The sequence below is a fragment of the Balearica regulorum genome, chromosome 2 (assembly GCF_011004875.1).
Source record: "Balearica regulorum gibbericeps isolate bBalReg1 chromosome 2, bBalReg1.pri, whole genome shotgun sequence".
In the NCBI taxonomy this organism is placed as follows: Eukaryota; Metazoa; Chordata; class Aves; order Gruiformes; family Gruidae; genus Balearica; species Balearica regulorum.
The window spans coordinates 28770008-28790135 of record NC_046185.1 but is presented as its reverse complement, the minus strand read 5'-3'; the positions used below and the strand labels follow the sequence as shown (position 1 = coordinate 28790135).

The 20128-nt window shown below is 39.1% G+C and overlaps 1 protein-coding gene across 2 annotated transcripts in view; it reads right to left on the bottom strand.

The window, feature by feature from the left end:
- Window positions 1-13290, bottom strand: part of MMP16 (matrix metallopeptidase 16) — a 185282-nt gene extending 171992 nt beyond the window's left edge. The window contains exon 1 of one of the 2 annotated variants that reach the window (XM_075743766.1): window positions 12843-13290. In XM_075743766.1, coding sequence (XP_075599881.1) covers window positions 12843-12973 — 131 coding nt within the window. In that variant the 5' untranslated portion in view covers window positions 12974-13290. The remainder of the gene's footprint in view (window positions 1-12842) is intronic. The other variant, XM_075743767.1, reaches the window with a different exon arrangement.
- Window positions 13291-20128: the final 6838 nt, after the last annotated feature.

The window sequence follows — 20128 nt, the reverse complement described above, 5'->3', positions numbered from 1 at the left end:
AAGTCCCACACTGTCCTTTTCTAGCTATCATGCTAAAGCTAACGGGCATGATGAATTTCTCTTGTATTAGAGTTGGAACATGAGAAAACCTATAGTTGCTTTAGGCTCTCCTGTCCTTAGTCACTCGTAACTTTTACAAAACATCACAGAATGTATTGTTCTAACATTTTTAAAGCTTAGTTTCACCTTAAGAGTCATTTCCTCTGCTGTTGAAAATTTAGAGAAGGAAGGGAATATTCATAAAGACATTAAAAACCCTTTTTAATGAAACAGAATCTTTATTTTGAGCAAAGTTAAAGAAAGAACACATTTCTATAGAATCCAAATCTTTTGGTCCAAAGTAAATTGACATCACCTCCTTAGAAAGATCTTGCATGTAGAGAAAAATTCTCTAATATCTCAGTGGAAAAGGCATCTAAGCAATTAATCTATGAAGAACAATGACTCTGTCTTTATCTGACTGCTGGGACAAAAAGTGAATTCTCTTGGCAGCCAGGAAAAATGATGGGATTATTCACAAAGGAACTAAAATACTGGTTTTTCTCTAAATGAGCCTGTCAGTGCAAAACAATAGAGTAGAGCTAAACATTACAAAGGAAGCTCTTCTGGAATAAAAGATTGCATATATATCACTCTTCTTCCCAAATGCAGACCTAAAAATCAACAGCAGATCTAGTCTCTATACATGATAGCAGAAAACTCATTTAAATAGCACATCAGGTAGGATACTCAGGTATTTCAAATTTTGGACTTACAAGTAAATAAGCAAACATATAAATATAAGCTGGCCAATAACACTCTTATTTTGACCCAGTTAATTTCACAGTTCTGAAGACCTAAAGCAAGTAATGTAAATAAATCAATGAAATTACGTACCTGCCTATGATGAGATCTAAATTCTGGCATTAACACAGAAATGTAAATTTCTGTTGAATTAATCCACATTTTACTTTACACAACAACAGTACTGGAAAACATAGCTAATTATTCTTGAGGGCCTAGGGCTCTTACCCAAAGAAATTACTAAAATGTCATTTTCATTTTTATCTTCTTGGGGACTGTCTATCAGACAATAGACATTTAACAAGTTTATTCTCTAAAATATATTTTCTAATTACTTACTTTTTATAAAAATGCTTAACATTCTGTTCTCTCCCCTCAAGGGAACCAAACAGCTGTTTAGAGGTTTGTATGCTTAGGAAGGAAAGACAGCCTTTAAAATCATTTATAGTAAGGCATCAAATAACAGTCAGAAGCACTAAGTTTATAAAACGTACCAGAAGTATTCGCTGTAAGTTAGGTAATATGCTTTACATGGATTTAAACAGGTCCAGGCCTGGTCTCATTAAGGCTGAAGGCAAAACTGCCTTGTTGCCAGTGGAGAAATGTTGTGTTCTTTATATCCCTAACTAAATATTTAAAATATATTCTGATATAAAGATGTAAGAAAGCATTAGCTTCTTGTGCTAAGGGATAAATGTATTTAATAATGTGCAGGGTATCAGAGTGACAGAGTAAAAATTGTAGTACCATAAAAATGGAGTTCTGCTCTTGGTTTTGTGAGAAGTACAGGTGTCTGGTGTGATCTGAGGTGATCTACATTATCCAGGGGATGGCAGATATATTATCAGACCTTTCCATGCTTTCCTGGAACATTATCTAGAGGCCGAGCAAGATAGACCACAGGGCCTAAACAGCACCAGGCACCTAGACAAATGTAACATATCCCACCATTGCAGAGGGAAGGGATTCAACCCCAAATTACGACACCTGAATGTCAGTGTCTGCCTGAGGGACCCCAGTAGATATAGGTGTCTCAACACTCTCCACAATCATTCAAACTCGGGAACAGGACTCAGATACCTAAACAGAAGCGTCTAGCATCATCTGAGATGACTCAGGACACACAGCCTGGCTTGCTGTTGCTAGCCTAAAAAGATGACATTTTCCTAGGTCTCATGTTATTTCTGCTAGCTTTGTGCACTTCTCGGCCAAGGGCACCTTAAACGGTGCTGGATGCCTACACATAAGAAACTGAATCACACTACTAGTCAATACTAATAGTAGAGCCCAGAGAAAAAATTCAGCTCACTCTGATATGGACATTAACTGATTGGTTGACTGAAGTCGTCTCTCTGTTGCATTGACTTCAGGGACCCGACTGTTATTAATATATAGGAAACATGTTCAGCACATTTGAACACCTAAATTTAAGTACTGTTCTCTCAAACTGAACCCCTTTCCCAATCTAATCCTGCAGCTTGTGCACTTGCTGGAAAATATACCTCATGCAAATCATCCTGCACAAATCTCATCATCAGATTGTATATCAGCAAACAAAATCAACCTTCACAAATAAAATATCTTGAGATCCTTGTTTCACAAGTGTTACATAATTGGTAAAGCATGGACATTATGATAGATCATATGTGCCAGTATCATGAACATCTTTAAGTCTGTGTGTGTGACCACACTAATGATGTAATGTGTGAAACTCAAAAATAATCTTTTTTAACAAAGCGTAATATCTACATATCCATAACACTCCTAGTAATATCTAATTTTATTCACTAGGTAGTAATACTTAAATACAATAAGGCATAGTACTTTGAAAAAATCATCATAAACTAGTGAAGCCCTCCTGAGACAGTGTCAGCAATCCATACACATCTACATATCTTTTAAAATCAGGCAGTGTTAGTGTATTTCAACTGCACTAAGGATTTCAAATGGAGTGAAAATTTCAATCAATCCTTCATTTCACTCTGCTCCTCCTGTATTTTTCATTATGTAAAGTCAAAGAAATACACTGAATTACCAATCAGTGCATGCCATCTATGCTCATAAACAACTCCTGTTATCTTGGATTATAGAACAGGCATCACTTTCTATCAGAAATTGCCTAACCTGAGCCAACCTCAAACTGCTGCCAGTAGCCAAAGGAAAAGTCTATTGAAAAGAATTCTTCTACTGTACTTTTACCAGGGTTTTTTGGGGTTTTGTTTTGGTTTTTGGTTTTTTTTCAATTCCAATTTTGGAAGTCCCACCACTGTGGATTTTAAAACTTAACTTGACAAAACTCCAGCAAATAGATAGTAGTTAGCAATCCTTCACTGGCAGAGAAATAGGCTCTTGATAAGTCTTTCCCATCTCTAATACCTCTGATTCTATGGTTCAATAATGATTGATGATTTTCCTTGACTGCAGGCAATGGTCTGTAGGAAGACAAGCTGAGGGGAAAGAAAAGAAAAAGTAGAAAAAAAAAAAAAAGATGAAAACAAGAGATAAGAAAGAAAGCAGCAAGGAAAAGAAAAGGAGGAAAGTGGAAAGAAGGAAGGAAGGTCATAAGGTGATCTCATGGTACAGGAACACTGAAGAATGAGATTCAGTTTCCACTTCTATCATATTTAACACGTCAGCATAGCAAATCTCTTATTTCCTCTGTGGCTCATCCTCCCACCATTAGGTTTTTAACATCCAGGGGTATGTGAGCAACATGTCTGCATATTAGTAGTGTCTAATAAAAAACATTAATACCTGGAGCAATGGAAGGCCAGTATTTTATTGTATTTCATAAAAATCTACAAATATTCAAACAAAAAGAGAAGCTTAGGTACTGTGATGACAAAGCAACATGACTGTTTGTGGAAGAATTTACTTACTTATTAGTACATTAATTCAAAAATAGAACAGTTTTTAATTTTGCATTGTGTAACATTTACAATCTAATCCAAAATCCATTTATTTGTCAAGACTTTTACATTTATTTAAATACATTTTGAAGTAGTCTAATTGGTTTTGTATTTGGGTAACAAAAATTGCCTTATTCAAACTTTCATTCTGAAAGAGAATGTGATAGTCTCTATCTTCAGTCATCTAATGTCATCCTTCACATAATCCTACTGACAATGTTCTCTACAAGGTTTGTTACTTATGTTTTTAAAAACAAAAAAACCCAAAATTCAACTAAACCCAGCAGAATTTGAAGTGTTATAGACATGTTTCTCACCTTTTCTGCTCTGGTACTTGCGTCTTGAACATACTCACTACTTGAATGATTACACAAATGATCAAATTGAAGTGCTGTATTTATATTTTATGATATCCCTCTACTACTTTCTATGAAAAGAAGTGAAACAGTCCTGAGATGAATGAATGATGAACATATATTTCTGGGTCTTTTACATCACTTCTCTTTTATTGTTCTTCACATGTATTGGAAAAGGCAGCAGATACTCTTCAGTTAGTCACATTCGTGTAAGCTAGGTTACAAAGATGGGTAAGCTATGTGATTGACATGAAGACTCATGATGGAACTGGACACACAACCCACATCTCCAGCCCCACCAGCACAATGCCTCAGTCACTTACATTGCGTCCTTCTTCCTACATATTTAAAAATACATGCAACAGAGAAAGAGATAATAAAGACCTTTCCAAAGCTGACAATCCATGTATGAGTAATGAAGGGTCGAAGTATCAGAATCCAGCACTTCAAAATCAATAAGGAAAAGCGAAAAATGGAACACAGTCCTGGCTTGTGGGGGTGGGGGGGTGGGGGGGTGGGGTGGTGGTGTTTATTTTTTAAAATACATAGAAGTAAGAAGAGACAAAAAAAAAGTCTCACTTGCCAAGACCAAAATCATGCTGTACAGTTAGCAATATAATACTATTACTTCTAGTAGTAATAATAGATTTTATTGCATGGAAGACAGATCATTTCTTTTACTTGCAATTAAATGTATCATTACTATTCTGTACAGCATGTAAACCAGGACATATAGACAAACACAATCCGTCAATTTCTCTGCAAAGACAGAGGGTCAAAGCAGTTCCCTAGAAGAACATCACGCAACCAACGTCTGAGGTGAGAAAGAAAAATATGACAGGATCATCACCTTCAGATCCGGATACAGTACAAAAAGGAAGCAATTTCCTGTTTGGTACACTCTGCAAATATCCACTGATACATTTAAAGGAAGGATGTTTCTTCTTATTTAAAAGGATGCTTGTTTTTTTCTGTTTGGCTATCTATGTTTTAAAGAAATTGATAATTTTCCATCTGCCTTTCAGCTGATAATTTTCTGCAAAAGTGTTCCCCGTGCTACCCTGTATTTCACACTTGTAAGTGGAGATGTGATTACACGTCAGCAAAAATGAACAGGACCAATCAAATGAAACAATGTTTTTTCTACAAGATCATGAGGAAAAAATACTAAAGACCAGATTCTCTGAGGTTAGCATTTCTTTTCAAATTATTTATACAACTGTGAAACCAGTTCAATTGTTTTGTAAAAGGGAAAAACACATAACAGCATCTTCATGCGTTACAGACATGTCCTGTGAGTGGGAAAAGCTGATGAAAATCAATATAGATTTTTCTTACAGCAGTTACTTTGTCCCCCATAACCATGGCCTGGTACAAAGAGTACTGGTGAGTTAATGCAATCAGAAGCTCAAAGCAGAGCACATCAGTCCTAGAGGGACACTCTTTCCCCAAGCTCTGAGCCGTCTGGTATAGACGCAAAGTCACTGCTACCAAGAGGTAGCAGCAGAGAGTCAAAGCTACTTCCACCCTGGCCCTACAGTGACAGATGCTCTTTTAAGATGCAGCCATAAGAAGTTTGTTCCAATATTGCTCTCAATGTACAGAGACACCTTCTACAAATACTCCATAGCACAACTGTCCCATTCCACACTGCTATTCCACACAAGGGTCAATCACGATATGATCCATAAAGAATTAATACAAAGGGCAAAACATTTTTCATCCACAGTCACAAAACAACTGTCAAATAATATGCTTTGTGAATGTTTTCTCACAGTGTAATAAAAACTGCTATTGTTCTACAGAGAGAAAGCATCAAGTGACTTTAATGTTCTACAGAGCTATTGTGGCTCATTGCTTCAGCTGCACATCCCCTGTTGCAGCAGTTTTAATCCCAGAATTGTAAACCCCTTTCCCAATACTGGGCTCAAGCCTCAGCACTTGAGACCGGATTGCGTAATGCTAAGCACTGAAATCAACAGGGGATAAGTTTCCTGACACACTGAAGCCTTGATCTTGAAATTAACAGGAGATTTTAAGCATGACAAAAACACCCGAACAAGCCCCTAAGTCAATTATGTGCTGTAATACCTCAAAAGGTATGCTAGGAACATTATGATCACAGCTGAAGTGCAGATAACTCCTCAGCTGGTATAAACCAGCTGTTAATAAGCAGAGAAACATTGTACCAACAGTTTTGGTTAATAAGTAAAACTACAGAAATTTTTTTTTTCTATTTCTGTAATTTATGTCAACTTTAATTCATCACGGAAATAAATTGTTACCACTTAATTGCTCTTACTGTACAGCAAAGATGCTTATAACGAATGATGATAAGCAGTAACATGAATGAACAGTTGCCAGGCAACCAATAAATAAAGGTTCCAAATAGCATGACCTCTCTTTAAAGGATAAAGCTCTAATCATAATTATTTTTCAAATCCATTTCAGTGCCAACTAAAATCATGTTTGCAGCACTAATCCTGGTCTTCCTCATACAAAATGAAACCAAATCTGTCATTTGACATATCACAGATAACAAATTAAACAGACTCGACCTGCTCCTTCAGATTATGGTCAATAGTGTAGTTTGAGGACAGTGAACAGGTTAGGCAATAAACAGAGAGGTGAGAAGAATAAAGCAATTTAAGTAGGGTAATTAAAATCTTTTTTTAAAAAAGTTACATTGTTACTTTAAGGATCTTCAGAAAGCATCAACACAAAGTCCTCCAGTGTTTAACTCCACAAAATGATCATTCAGTAAAGTAAAAGGATGAGACAGACTTTAAAATACTGGAAACAGATGCAGTTTGAAATGTTTTAAAATCTATATAATACCGCATTCTATCTTTATAAACTCCTACAACTCAGTCTTGCCGAGTGCATAAGCAGAGCCGAGGTGCCTAGAGCAAGCACTGACCTTTTAGATGGATTCAAATAAAACTGACAAAGAGCAGCATAAATCTTAAACCAGTTAAAGAACACAGTATATCCACTCTGAAGAAACAATGAATGTTTGTGCAGGAGTTTTACATTATGCCTTCTGAATAATGGAAAGGGGAGAGCCTGGGCTTGTTCAGCGGTTTTTGGTGGGCGAACAAATTGCGCATTTTTTTTAGGAAGATCTCATGTCAAAAAATAAGGAATACATGTTTTGGTAGGTTTATCTTGCACTACATAAGATGATTACACAAAACTATTTAACCATTTTATTTCTTTAGTAGAATTGAGAATCACTAATAAAAATCTGCAATAGGAAAATAAGATGAAATACAATTATAAACAAACATGTCTTGCAGCTAAGATCTAACACACTATGTCAATTGTGAACTGGGACCATCTTTTCAATCTGTCTTTCAACAAAATCCAGGCAACAGAATCCATAAACTACCTTGCAACATCAGTAGCACAAAATAATCTCACACTTTACAGCAGAAAATTGATCTGCTGGAATTTTTGTAAACAGGAATTATTGTTTAAATTACAGCAGAGAATGCAGTCCGTCAACTAGTAGTCTCCACATGTATTTCTTCCTATCAAATAAGAGCCAGTTCCTTATATAGTAGGTATTTGCCTTCTATGACAGAAAAGTGTTCTGTTGCCTATCAGACACATAACTTTCCAATAATTTTCCTTATCTAGATATATCTGCTCATCAGAAGCCTTTACAGGAGGTTTTCTATGTATCTCTATTTCCTCAGTAATCAAATAGGAAATACACCACATTATATTTATATTTTTATTGACTAATATTTCACCCACTAACCACCTCCACCACCTGAATGCAACAACTCTCCTCTCCGTCCTTCTAATAATTTCAGTTTGAACTTCTTGTTCTAACAAAAATCCAGTTACTTTAGTTGATACCTTATGCAAGAGTGAGATTCAGAATTTAAATAACTGAGAATTATGCATACTGACTGCAACTAAAAACAATGCAGAAGACCCTGTAAATTCCTTTTAGGACGCATGGCACTATTTGTATCAAAACCACCTTAATTGCTTCTCCATAGTTTTGAGCTTGCATGTTAACAAATTATAAAAATACTGTGTTGTGCTTGCAAACCTGACAACAAAAACCACTAGCTGAAAAAGTGTGTAAAGGTGATACTGGAGGATTTTTTCACCTCTCAGGTGTTTATTCCTTTTCAATTACCAGCTGAAGAATTAAACTAGTCTGTTTTTCAGCTTAAAAGACCCAAAGCCTATGGAAGAAAAGGTCACGCATCACCATTCAGCAGGAGCTTGAGGCTAATTGTAAAGTTTATTACAAAGCAAGCAATGGGGTTCTCATCCACTTATTACCATGGAGGAAACTAATAGTATTTTTCTGAAGTTTGGATTTCACTGTATTTTGTTCCACAATATGCAATTTAACTGTTCCACCTCTAAAAATGGGAGGAGAGAAAAGATTGTATTGTTTTAAAGAGTTGCTCACAGTAAAATAAGAGTCATTTTAAGATCTCCCCTAAGGATTCAAGTCTGTATATGTAGTGTTAGAAGAAGGAAAATAGAGCGTAACTGCCAGCTTGAGGAGAGAGATGATGAAGCATGCTTTGTCTCTAGTGTTTCCCATATCACAGATACAGACAATGAAACTAGGTGCGATTCTAAAAACACTTCTTTGCTCAACAGGCTTTATGGTGACATTGTTTTTCAAACTTTTTTACATTGAATATTTAATATTAAATTAAATATACACATACTTATTATTTAAATGCATATATAAACTAACAGATAACATTAGAAGATAAAGTCGCAGGATAATACCAGCTTAAACAGTACAATATTACTAGTTTTAAGAAAACATATAAATATATATATAAAATCTATATGGATGATACTTGTGAAAGACCATCTGTAGACATTCAATAACACACAAAGTAGTTATCTTTGAGCAACATAAGATGTTACTACTATAGTGAGGAACCCAGTGGGAGGGAGAGGGAAGTTGATTGCTCTATCATTTTTTACTAACAAATTATCTTGTGTGTGCTTGTTTCAATTTTACATTTAAAATGTTCTTTTAGTAACTATTATTCCACTTACTACCTCACTGATGGACATTTTCCTCTGCTAGTATACAGAAATAGTTAAAAGTAGTAGAAAAACTCTACATTGATTGACATATTCTTCCGTTAGTGCACTTACTTACTCATTGATGTTATAGTTTTGGACCAACAGCTCAATACTGAGAAGAGGGAGCTAACAGCGTAGTCCTCAGTTTTTCTCATGATGTCAGAAACAATGTCTCACAAAAATGCCACCGGTAATTAGTGAACTTTGAAAATTAATGCTAAAATCTTCCTACCCATAAGACTATGTGAATCTTAAACTTCATCATGAATACTTAAACTATCAGTTTACAATCCTCTCTCATGCAGCTTTATCACAAAGCTTTCACTGAGTCGGAGTGCAAGCGTGCCCCTCCAGAGTCCCGATCTCCATAATCTGAATCCTACTTAGCTATGTCTATTACATGAAATCCTCCATACAAGAAAACATTTCAGGATTGACAACTCAGCTATCATTGGAACCTTGAGGACTTCATCCATGTAGATGTTTGGTTAAAAGACATTTTATTGAGGGACAACAAAATTATAAAGAACAGTAATGTTCATACAAGCTTGTAAACTTCAGCTCTGAGTTTTTCTTTTAAAAGATAACATTATTATTCAATATCTTTGAGCTACAGTAATATCTCCTAAGAATTGTCCTGGCTCACAGCCTAACAAACCCGCATTGAAACAAACAAACAAAAAAATCCAACATTACTACACAGATTTTCTTATCAATCAGGAATACGGATTGAGACAGAATAACAAGAAGAAATAAATGATCCCCACATTTTATAATGTTCAACAGGTATTAACCGTACTTTATTGAGAGACAAGAATGAATGAAAAAAAAAAACCCAAGACCTGCTTTCCCAATCATTCTAAGCATTTGTTCAGTGACATTTCATTCAATTATATGTACACCAGTTCTTTCCTGAACCTTACTTTGCATATTTATTCTTATTGTGATAAGAAATATTTGTCAGATTTTCACAAGTTATTATTAAGTACAACTGTTTTATGCACTTGTGCTGACACAGAGGATTGGACAGCACAATACATATATGCTGTTGCCAAGTCCTTTGCCTCAAATTTCCCAGGCTTTTAGCCTTTGCTGTTCCCCAAAAAAAAAGAAAGTTGAATTTTTGGCACTATGTAAACAACATGAACATGGCAATGGTTGTTCTGGGGTAAATCTCAGGTCCATTTAGCCCAGGACCATGTCACTGACAGCAGTCAAAGGCAGTGGCCTAGGAAAAAGTCCTGTATTAGGACAGCTCTTGAATATTAGAGTAATTCCCTGGAACACTCCTTTGGCTCTCAGCAATCTGTGGCTCAAAGACTTAAACATGAAAAGAGATCGGGAGTGCAAGCATATGACAACATGCTTTGTTTCAGAAAGGCTGGGAGGAAGAACAGGGGATGGTATATTTCAAAAGAGAGAACTATGTGCCCTCACAACACACACACACGCTACTTCATTCCACCCAACAGTGTTTCTGTCTTTGCCCTCAAAGTGTGCTGTTTTCCATATGGAAGAGGTGGCAAAAATGAAAGTGTTTCCCTTCTTTCCTCATAAAACCTCCTTCTGACTGGAGTTGGCCTCCTGTTCATATTCCACTTGACTAAACCAATCTTTTCCTCCTCCCACACTAGCTCCATCTGCTGCCCGTCTCTCCAGCAGAGCCAGATGCCAGCAAAGCAGACTACTGTGGGAGGAGAAAGTTCTGTCCCTGGAATTTCTTCCCTATACCCTGCAGGGGGCCAGCCTGTAAGCCTGGAGAGGAGACAGAGAGCAACTTCCTCTCTTCCACGCTGCCTTCCCCTGCTCGTCAGTGAAAAAGGCAGCTGAGGACACGAGCAAAAGAAGGATAAAACTTCAATATGCGCTCTGAAATTTGTTACTTTAATATTTATATAGCAAAAGTCTCACAATTGTACTCCAGACTCGAGCTTGGTACGCACCTCATAAACAAGTAAGAGGCCATGAGTCCTGCCCCAAAGAGCTTACAATCCAAAAGAAGCAGAGATACACATTTGCGATAAGGAACGAACAAGTGCGACTAAAACATAGATGACAGATTAAAAAAGACTAGGAATTATATTCAGGAGAGTTCTTAATGATGGAGTAAAAAGACAATACTTTCTGGAGAGACAGATACAAGTCAGAGAGAGAAGCTATGGATGCGTGTTGTTAAGCTGAGAGGAGGATTGCATGTGGCAAGGGAAACTCCCTGTAGAGAGCGAAAGACTAGAATGAAGGCAGACATAGGGGAAGAAAAAGTGATTTTTATTTTTTTTTATACATTTGAGGCAACCTTGCATGAGGCAGAGGGAGAAAAAGTATAGGTAAGAACTTTAGACAAAAAGAGAGACAGTCTAGGGACGGAGGAGCATCTGTAGGTGCAGTCTTGCCAGAGACGGTAGCAAGAATGAGTGTCACCGAGTGAGAACAAGAGCTCATATAAAACAAGCAAGTGTGCATATGTGCGAGACAGAGGAAAAGACACAAGAGTTCATTTCTCTGAGAGAAAGAATTGTAGGCACCCATGAGACGAAAGAGACTAGAAACAAGAATGAGGGTGGTGTATGGGTGTAGCAGAAAGTTTGGAGTGGGGCTGGCAGGACAGAAGTGAAGTAACACAGGGATCTAACAGAAAATGAGAATTATGGATTAGAAATTGAAAGAGCACATATTAATTAGGATACATACAAGAAAGATGAAGAAGTTGAACAGACAGGGAAAGGAAGAGGGAAATACATCACATTGAACAGATTGAGAAAAGGGCTCACAGCAGAACGAGGGGAGTGACAGGAGAGGGAAAAAGGAGGAAAGAATATATGCAGAGATGATAATTTCAGTAAAGGAGAATTAGTTAATAAAAGCACTATGTAAAAAACACAAACGGGAAAACTGGGAGTGTATAGAAGAGTGACTAGAAATGGATGTCCACTGAATTCTCACTGTCACTGTAAACTCTTATGGTTTGCCCCATCTAGGTATCCCCATATTTAATCTTTTTCTTCACTTTGAAAAATTCTGTTTCCTGGTCCTCCACACCCTCTAACTTTTGTGCTGTAGTTGCACCTTTATGCCGTTTGTTTCACTATTTCTAGTGGCAACTCTTTTGTTACGTTTACATGGGGAAAAAAAAGAACTTATTTTGTCAAATACTCTGCTACAAAGAAACGTGCCAAAATCTCAAGTTGCTTTCTTCCTGTCCCAATAACGCTCTCTCATTCATTCTTCTTTCAAAAAAAAAAAAAAAAAAAAAAAAAGCCCTGGGGAAGCTCAGCAATACAGCGGTATCTTAAGTCCAAGATATTCACAGAGCCTTCCCTGAGCTGCTGTGTACATACTGCACCTCAGGTCTCCTCTGTGCCCGGGCTGAGGGGTTGTTTCCCGTGTTCCGCGGGCGCGGGCAGCGGGGAGGCAGGGGCTGCGCTCCAGCGCTCAGCATCGCGCTTTGTGCTGCCGCCGATAACGGGATCTCCGGCTGAAACGCATCCATCAGGCGGGGGAACTCAGGGAGGGGAGCTAGCTACCGGCTGCTGGAAAGAAAGCGGACACAGACGTATGCCCTGGCTGCTGGAAGACATGGCTGGCTGGCTATTTGATTTGATTTAGGGGATATTTAAAAAATTAAAAAAAAAAAGAAAAAAAAAAAGAAAAAAGGAAGGGGGGCAAGGGAGAGGGGGAAGCACACACGCTCGCACACGCATACGGCTGATCTTACCTCCACATTGAAATACTGCTCCGCTTTGCACACTGTAGCACATAAAATCCAAAGGAAGGTTTGCAAGAAAAACACCCTGGACTGAGACACGAAATCCAACCGGCTTCCAGTGCTGATGCGAGTACGATCATAGTGAACTGTGCTTCAGTGATGGAAGATCTCTCTCTTTCTCTCTTTGCCTTAAACAAATACACAAACAAACCAACCCCCTCCCCGTGTCGGTGAAGAGCCCGTAGCGCAGGTTCACCCACAGCAGGGGAGGAGGAGGAGCAGACACTTCACAGCACAGGCGGCGGCAGCGGCAGGGTCAGCTCTCGCTCATCCTCACCACCAGTCCCGTAAGGAGGGAATGTGGCGTCCGAGTGCAGCCGCAGCTCCTGCACGACTCCTCTCTGCCCAGCAGCAGCAACCGCCTCCCCGCGTCCTCCTCCCTACTCCTCCTCCTCCCTTCTCCTCCTCCTCCTCTCCACCTTCTCCTCCCCTGCCTCCTCCCCCTCCGCCTCCGCCTCCTCCCGGGGCCGGCCCAGCCGCCCGGCGGCGCGGCTCGGCTCGGCTCGGCTCGGCTCGGCTCGACTCGGCTCGGCTCGGCTCGGCTCGGCTCGGCTCGGCTCGGCTCGGCTCGGCTCGGCTCGGCTCGGCTCGGCTCCCTGCCTCGCCTCGCCCCCCGCCGCTCCCCTCCACTCAGAATGTTCAGCCGAAATCTACATAGCCCCGCCCCGTAGGCCTCTTAAAGGCCGCCGGGCCCGACAAGCGGGCCCTGGTGCGCTGCCGCCGTACGGCCGCGCTCGCCAGGCGGACGGTCGGCTGCAGCTGAGAGGGCTGTCGGAGGGCAGCCGCCTAGGAGGAGCGTGCGGCCTTCCCTCACACGAACAGCCGCAAAAGAGCCGAGTCCGCCGGAGGACGGGCCTCCCCTCCTCACGGAGAGGAACCCGGCGCGATACGAACGTCCCGAGTCCTTCCCCGTTCCCGCAGGGCGCGAGTGCGGTCGGGGGCGGTGTGCGTGTGCCCGGTGGTTACCACACGCACGCACCGCCCGGGCCGGGCTTCCCTGTGCGCCCGGCGGGGTGGGGTGTGCACGCCCCTCCCGTTAAGCGACCGTGAAACGCCCGCTCTGCGGGAGCCGTGCGGAGCCGGTGGGCGGCCGGCGGGGGGGATGTCCCTCAGCCTCGGCGTTCCCCTGCCGCCCCCGAGGGGCCGGGGAGGCGCAGCTCGTCCCAGCCCCGGTGCGGCCCTGTTTAGCGGAGCAAGCCCAGCCGCCTGGCCGCGCTGCCGTGAAACCTCTCTCGGCACGAACCGACACGGACCGCGTCGTGCATCGGCAAATTAAAGTGGTTGGACGGTGACGGCGGCGGAGAGATGGAGTTGGCCGCAGTGCAGCCCTTGGTGGGGAGGGATCACGGCACAGTCATTAGGGGGTCCCGGGGCGGTTTGTTCTTTCCGCAGCGCGGAAGAAAGTCCGAAGTCACCGCTGCCAAAGTTCACAGAAAGTGAGATCACGATAGTGCAGCTGACAGTGATATAAACGAGCCGGACAAAATCTGGCTATTGGGTTGATTGGAAATCTGTTTTAATGCATCCGAATATATAGTCATATATTTAAGGGAAAACAATGGGTGAAATTACCTATAACGTAGACGAACTTTTATGCTGGATATTGTGATGTTCAAAATGCCCAGTGATTATGGCAGATAAACTACTCTTGCAGTGATTTTATGGGTAATGAGACATTTTATGCTGCCTTCGATAAGTTATCCAGTCAAAGGAAGGTGGAATGATCCACAATATTAGTGAAACAAGCTATCACAATAATGCATCTTGAGAAAAAAAAAAAGGGGGGGGGGGGGGAGGAAGCAAGCTTATTGAAAAAAGAAGCAACTTAAAAATTCCAAGATTTGAAGATTTATCTTTTACTTGTTTGGTTATGAAAAACGATGTAAAGATACTTGATCATGGTATGAAACTGCCTGGAAGTAAAAGACATACCTGACAGATGAAATCTCCTTACTCAGATAGTTGAGGTCAGTGGTTAGAATTAAAACACATACAGATTAGATGTATAAAATTTTGACAACAGCCAGTAGCAGGACATAGGAGTGTGGTAGGTTCTCCATCATTTGATATCTGAAGAGTAAGGCAATTATTTCTGAAGAAGTCATGTTCTGCCTAAGCGAAAGTAATGGTATTTAAGCAGAATTTCTTATATTATGTACTTTTTTCATGTTACCTGCTTGATTTTAAAGGCATTTTCTGTTCTTCAGATTGTTAGTCATCTGACTGATGAAATCGTGAAATACAGAGCTGGCAGCAAGCTAGAAGGACCTGTTGGCACTTTGGTGGCCAGTATCGGAAGTCAAAATGATCTTAACAAATTAAAGAAACATCTTGGAACCATCAGGAGGAAACTCAATACTGACAAATGCAAATTATATTTGGGAAGAAAAACCAAAAAGTAAAATCAAAAGGATACTGGTAAAACAGCAGCACTTCAGAGAAGAATCTGGGGGCTGTAATGGACTATAAAGTAAATATGAGTCAGCAACGTGCTACCATTAAAGAAAAAAGACGACAACCACCTTGTGGAGTGTATTAATAGGTGTGCAGTACATCTGACAGGACAAATTATTCTTCTGCTAGGGATTGATGAAGCCAACTGTATTTGGTCTCAAACTGAGGACAGTCCAGAGGAAAATAAAATACTAGAACATTTAGAAAGTAAGACATATGTGTAAAAGTTGAAAGAACGCTATTTATTTAGTCTGAGAAGACTGAGGGTAAATGGTTTCTTTATATGGAATGTGCTGCTGTGAAAAAGACAGATATTTCATTCCTTCTGGGTTTGGGATGAAGGAAAAAATGAATCAACTAAATTATTCAGAAAGTTCAGATTCAATGTTAGACAAAACTTTCTAAAATGTGGTGGTAGTACCATTTGGAACAAGATACCTAGTGGGAGTGTGGAATCTCTTCCATACCGAGGTTTGATAGGCAAAAATATTATGGCTATCCTCTCTCCATTCCTAGGGCAGCGGATTGTAATATGAGACCTCATAATTTTTTTTCTTCTAGTATATCAGTAATTTCTTTCCTTTTATTACTTTATGAATTAATCACTGTAACTAGTGTAAAAGAAACACTAACTTACTAAATTTATACTGTCCTTTTTGTTTTTCCTCCTCCCAAGGGACCTCCTTCTTGTTTGCGCTCCCAGAGAGCACTAGCTTTATTTTTGATGGTGTATTTTGTAAAGTCTGCTATTAGTGTAATACCGGGAAATGGAGATAGATATGTTCCTGTGACTAAAATAGCACTCATCTGCCCTGTCAGGATTGCTGTGGCTTTGTATAAATACAGCTACCTCCTTCCTTTACAATGTATCCATGAGAAGAAGAAAGAAGAAAAGCAATGGTATGAATAGAATGGCGGAGAACGAAAGCACCTGAGTGTTAGTAAGCACATTTGAGAAAGAGAGAGGGAAACCACACGGGTCAAGAAAGGGATTGGTAAGGAAAGAGAGTAGCAGCATGTGAATATGAGTCCCAAGGTAAGAGACAAGGCATACGAAGACCAGAGATCTTCGAAGTGAAAAATATCATTCAGGAACGCTTGTGTGAGGGAAAAAAACGCCAGCAATGATGGGAAAGAGCTTTGAATATTTATGAGTAGACTGTGGACAAGAACATACAGGAGTAGGGTCAGAGCCTCATGGGGACATGTAAGAAGGTAAAAGAGAAATAAAAAAGAATTTAAAACTCCACACAGAGGGTCATTTGTAGATATGTGTGTATGGGATTAGGAGATTAAAGAAAATACAGAAAAAAGCAACAAAGATGAAAGGGCAAATAAAGTCAAGAAGGAAGGAAGCAGGGAAAATGCAATTGGAAAGAAATGGGAAATATTTGTTGAAGTACTTAAATGATTCAAGTCATATACTTTATAAGTGTCATGCAATTTTTATCTTCATCAAATACCATATATTTTCCTCTTCTTGCCTATGGCAGTTGCCAGCAGTAATTAATAAGCAGTGAGCAGATTTGTAGGGAAGCAAAATTGAAAAACTGATGATTTCCATTTAGTTCTAAAACTTTTAGCCTTTTTGAAAGGCAGGAAGAGGTCTGTCTCCAGTGCTCCCAACCAGCCCATTTACTAGCTAAGTTTCTTAGACTCTGTAGACTGTAATCTTTTATGGATGACTATAGTCACAGGTTTACAATGAATGATTACTAGAAACAGACTTAGACATAATTAAACATTCCCATGTCCAACTTTGAACACAGGGCAAAAATCTTCCACTTTATGTCAATTCTGAATAGAAATTCATATGATAACTGAAAATTCAACTTTTACATGTTGTCCTTTCAGCATTTTGTGTTGCTTAGCTGCTGAACTTACCAGCTGGAACTTTTAAAGAGAAGAGAGTTTTACTACAAGATATAATTAACTGCAAAGATTGAGGGTAGATAACACATATCTCACACATCTATATTTATCTCAATAATGCTATATTTAGTTCTGGTTTGGAAAGGATGTTCTAAACACCTGGCCTTTTACTCGTGGAATGAGACTTGCATAGATGTGTCCGTACGAATTCTGTTTGACTGTTTGAAAGGCAACAAATGAGTTTAACAGTGTAGGAGGGGGTATTGCATTGAATATATATTCCTGCCAGGATCACACTCATATTGCCTGTATTCAGGTATCTATCGTTCTTTTTATTTACACAAGGTTCACTGTACGCCTAAGGCTATCTGGTCAGAAATAGATCTGACTTATATTGCCAGTGTGCTTTATTGTGTTGTCTTTCTTACAGCTCCACTGACAGCTTTATAGAGAACCTAACTAAAGATAAATGTAAATGACAATGTAAACCTCACACATAGTTGTAGGATCACAAGAAAAATCCCCAGAGTCACAAAAGTCAGTAACATTTCAGATATTTCGGTTCATGTTTTGGTTGCAATTTTTCACAAAGAGACATTGAAATCAGAGTGGAAGAAAGTCTGAAAGTGCAAAAATTTTTTAAAATATGAAGTTACAAACTGAATTTCTAATTCATAGAGTCATAATGTCATAGAATAATTTAGGTTCAACAAAGCCTCTGTAAATCATAACGTCCAACTACACAAATCAGAGGCAACTTAGATTAGGTTATTCTGGTGCTTGTTCAAGGAATTACGAATAAAGTTAATCTAACCCAATCTAACCAATCATTTCCTAGTCTGCAATATGATTTCTATGTCTCAGGGCGCTATTTTGAGGGTAAAATCTCTTCTGTGAGGCATTTGTCAGACCTTCACTTATTTTGGTCTTTGTGGTGACAATGCCCATTTCAGCAAGTAGAGATGGTATCTTCTAATCTCTTGAAGACAGGAGAAGTGGCTGAGAGAAATAGGTATAGAAAATATAATTCTGTAGCTGAAGACTGAGAGAAATACATATTAAGAGAGAAAGAAGATACAGTGTGAAAGAGAAATGGCTCCTGGAAGAAAAACATCAAGAAGTACACAATAATAATATTTAAAACAAAAAAAAATTTCTTTTTTAATAATAACATTTTCATAAGAACATTTCTAGGAACATGGGTTAATTTTGGATTAGTGAAGAATAGATCCAAAAAATGTACTGAAGCAGCCAAGTCCTTACTTATTTACTCTGAAACGGTTCGTATCAAACTTTATTTTCTCAACATTGTCATAAAAGTAATGTTCATGCTGCTGCTTTTCTTTCCCACTCCTGAGGCATTCTCTCCATGCTTTCTGATTTTGGCTCAGTCTGCAGAGCGAGAAAGTCCCATTCAAGCTTCAAGTCTGTCGGCAATTTCCCAACACACGGTGTCTCAAACTAAAAGGTTCTTTACAGCCAAAGGCTTACGAGTGGTGCAGCTGTCCTTTGGAGTTTACAGTACTGTCAGAATGGCAGTCCGGTGATTGGTGCAAGATCTTAACAATTTGTGTTGAATTATCTCCTTCATTTTTACAAGGTGCCCTGTGTATAAAATTGATATTGTTAACAGCTAAGAGAACACCACAATACACGAACCAGAAATAAATGATGCAGAGCAGTGACAGGTGAGTCTGACGGATTTGAGGAGGAAGACGCGGGGAGTTCTGAGAGAATACTCTGGCATAGCCGAAACAGCCTTGAAAGGTAACAAAGTCCTCTTAAAAATGCTGAAGGGTTTGGTCAAGACAGAAACAAACAGGTGTCTGTCATAAATGCTGTGTTTCAAAAGTTGTGCAAAGGTCTAGTTACTACATGGCTTCTATAACATAAACACGATGGCCTTCATAACTCCGTATCAACTTGAATCTTAGATGGAAGGTAATTTTCCCAGGTTTTGTGTTACTCTAGCCTGGCTGGAAATTCCACATCAACATAGTTAAAATAGACCTTTTTAAAATTACTCTATTAATTAACCTCCCCAAATTAACTGTATTTACAACCTGTGTCATTTACTTTATTGTCCGCAGAAATTATTTTATATTGGTCCATTTTCAGCTTTCAAAACACTATTATTTAGTACATTTTTTTCCATATGTTTACCAGCACAAAGGAGCATTGAAACTGTTATGTGGGGAAAGATGAGTCTTGGTAATTGAGAGTTTGGGAGCAATAGCATTGCATTTGACACTTGAAGAGTAAACCTAGGACTGTGGAAATTTCATAGATGGATTGGAGCATATAGCAAAATGAGTAGTAAAGTAGATAGGAATGTTAACATTTAAATACCTTTGGTGAGTTTCAGGGTTAATTAACAGTGTCATTAATGGAATCACGGCATCTCTTAGAACTATTGTTCTGCAGACTCAAGGAAAAAGTATTATACTTGGCATATATATTCAAGGATATCTTATCATCACAGCATAATTTCTTTACATTATTTGCTTTTGCATGAATTAAAGTTTAGGTTCTAAAAAGGCAGTTCTGCTGCTTTGGTAGCCCAAGAACTGGAGTTACTACCCTTGAAAGCATTGGACACTTATGACTCCTTAAGATCATTTTAGTTTAACAGCATTCATGTATGAGATTTTGGATCAAGAGCCGTTTAGAGAAGAAAACTGCACACTGCTTGTAAATAAAGCAGTGTTAACATAGAACAATAGAAAATAATGTTTTAAAAGGGCAGAGTTTGAAAATGTATCTGAAGAAACAGGAGGGTTCACTCAAGGTAAGTTTATATATTACTCCATTCTGCAATACAGATACACCTGACAGATACCTACACGATAGAAAACAGATATTCAAGTGAGAGAGGGAAAAATCACACACAGAGAATTCAGTTTCTCCGG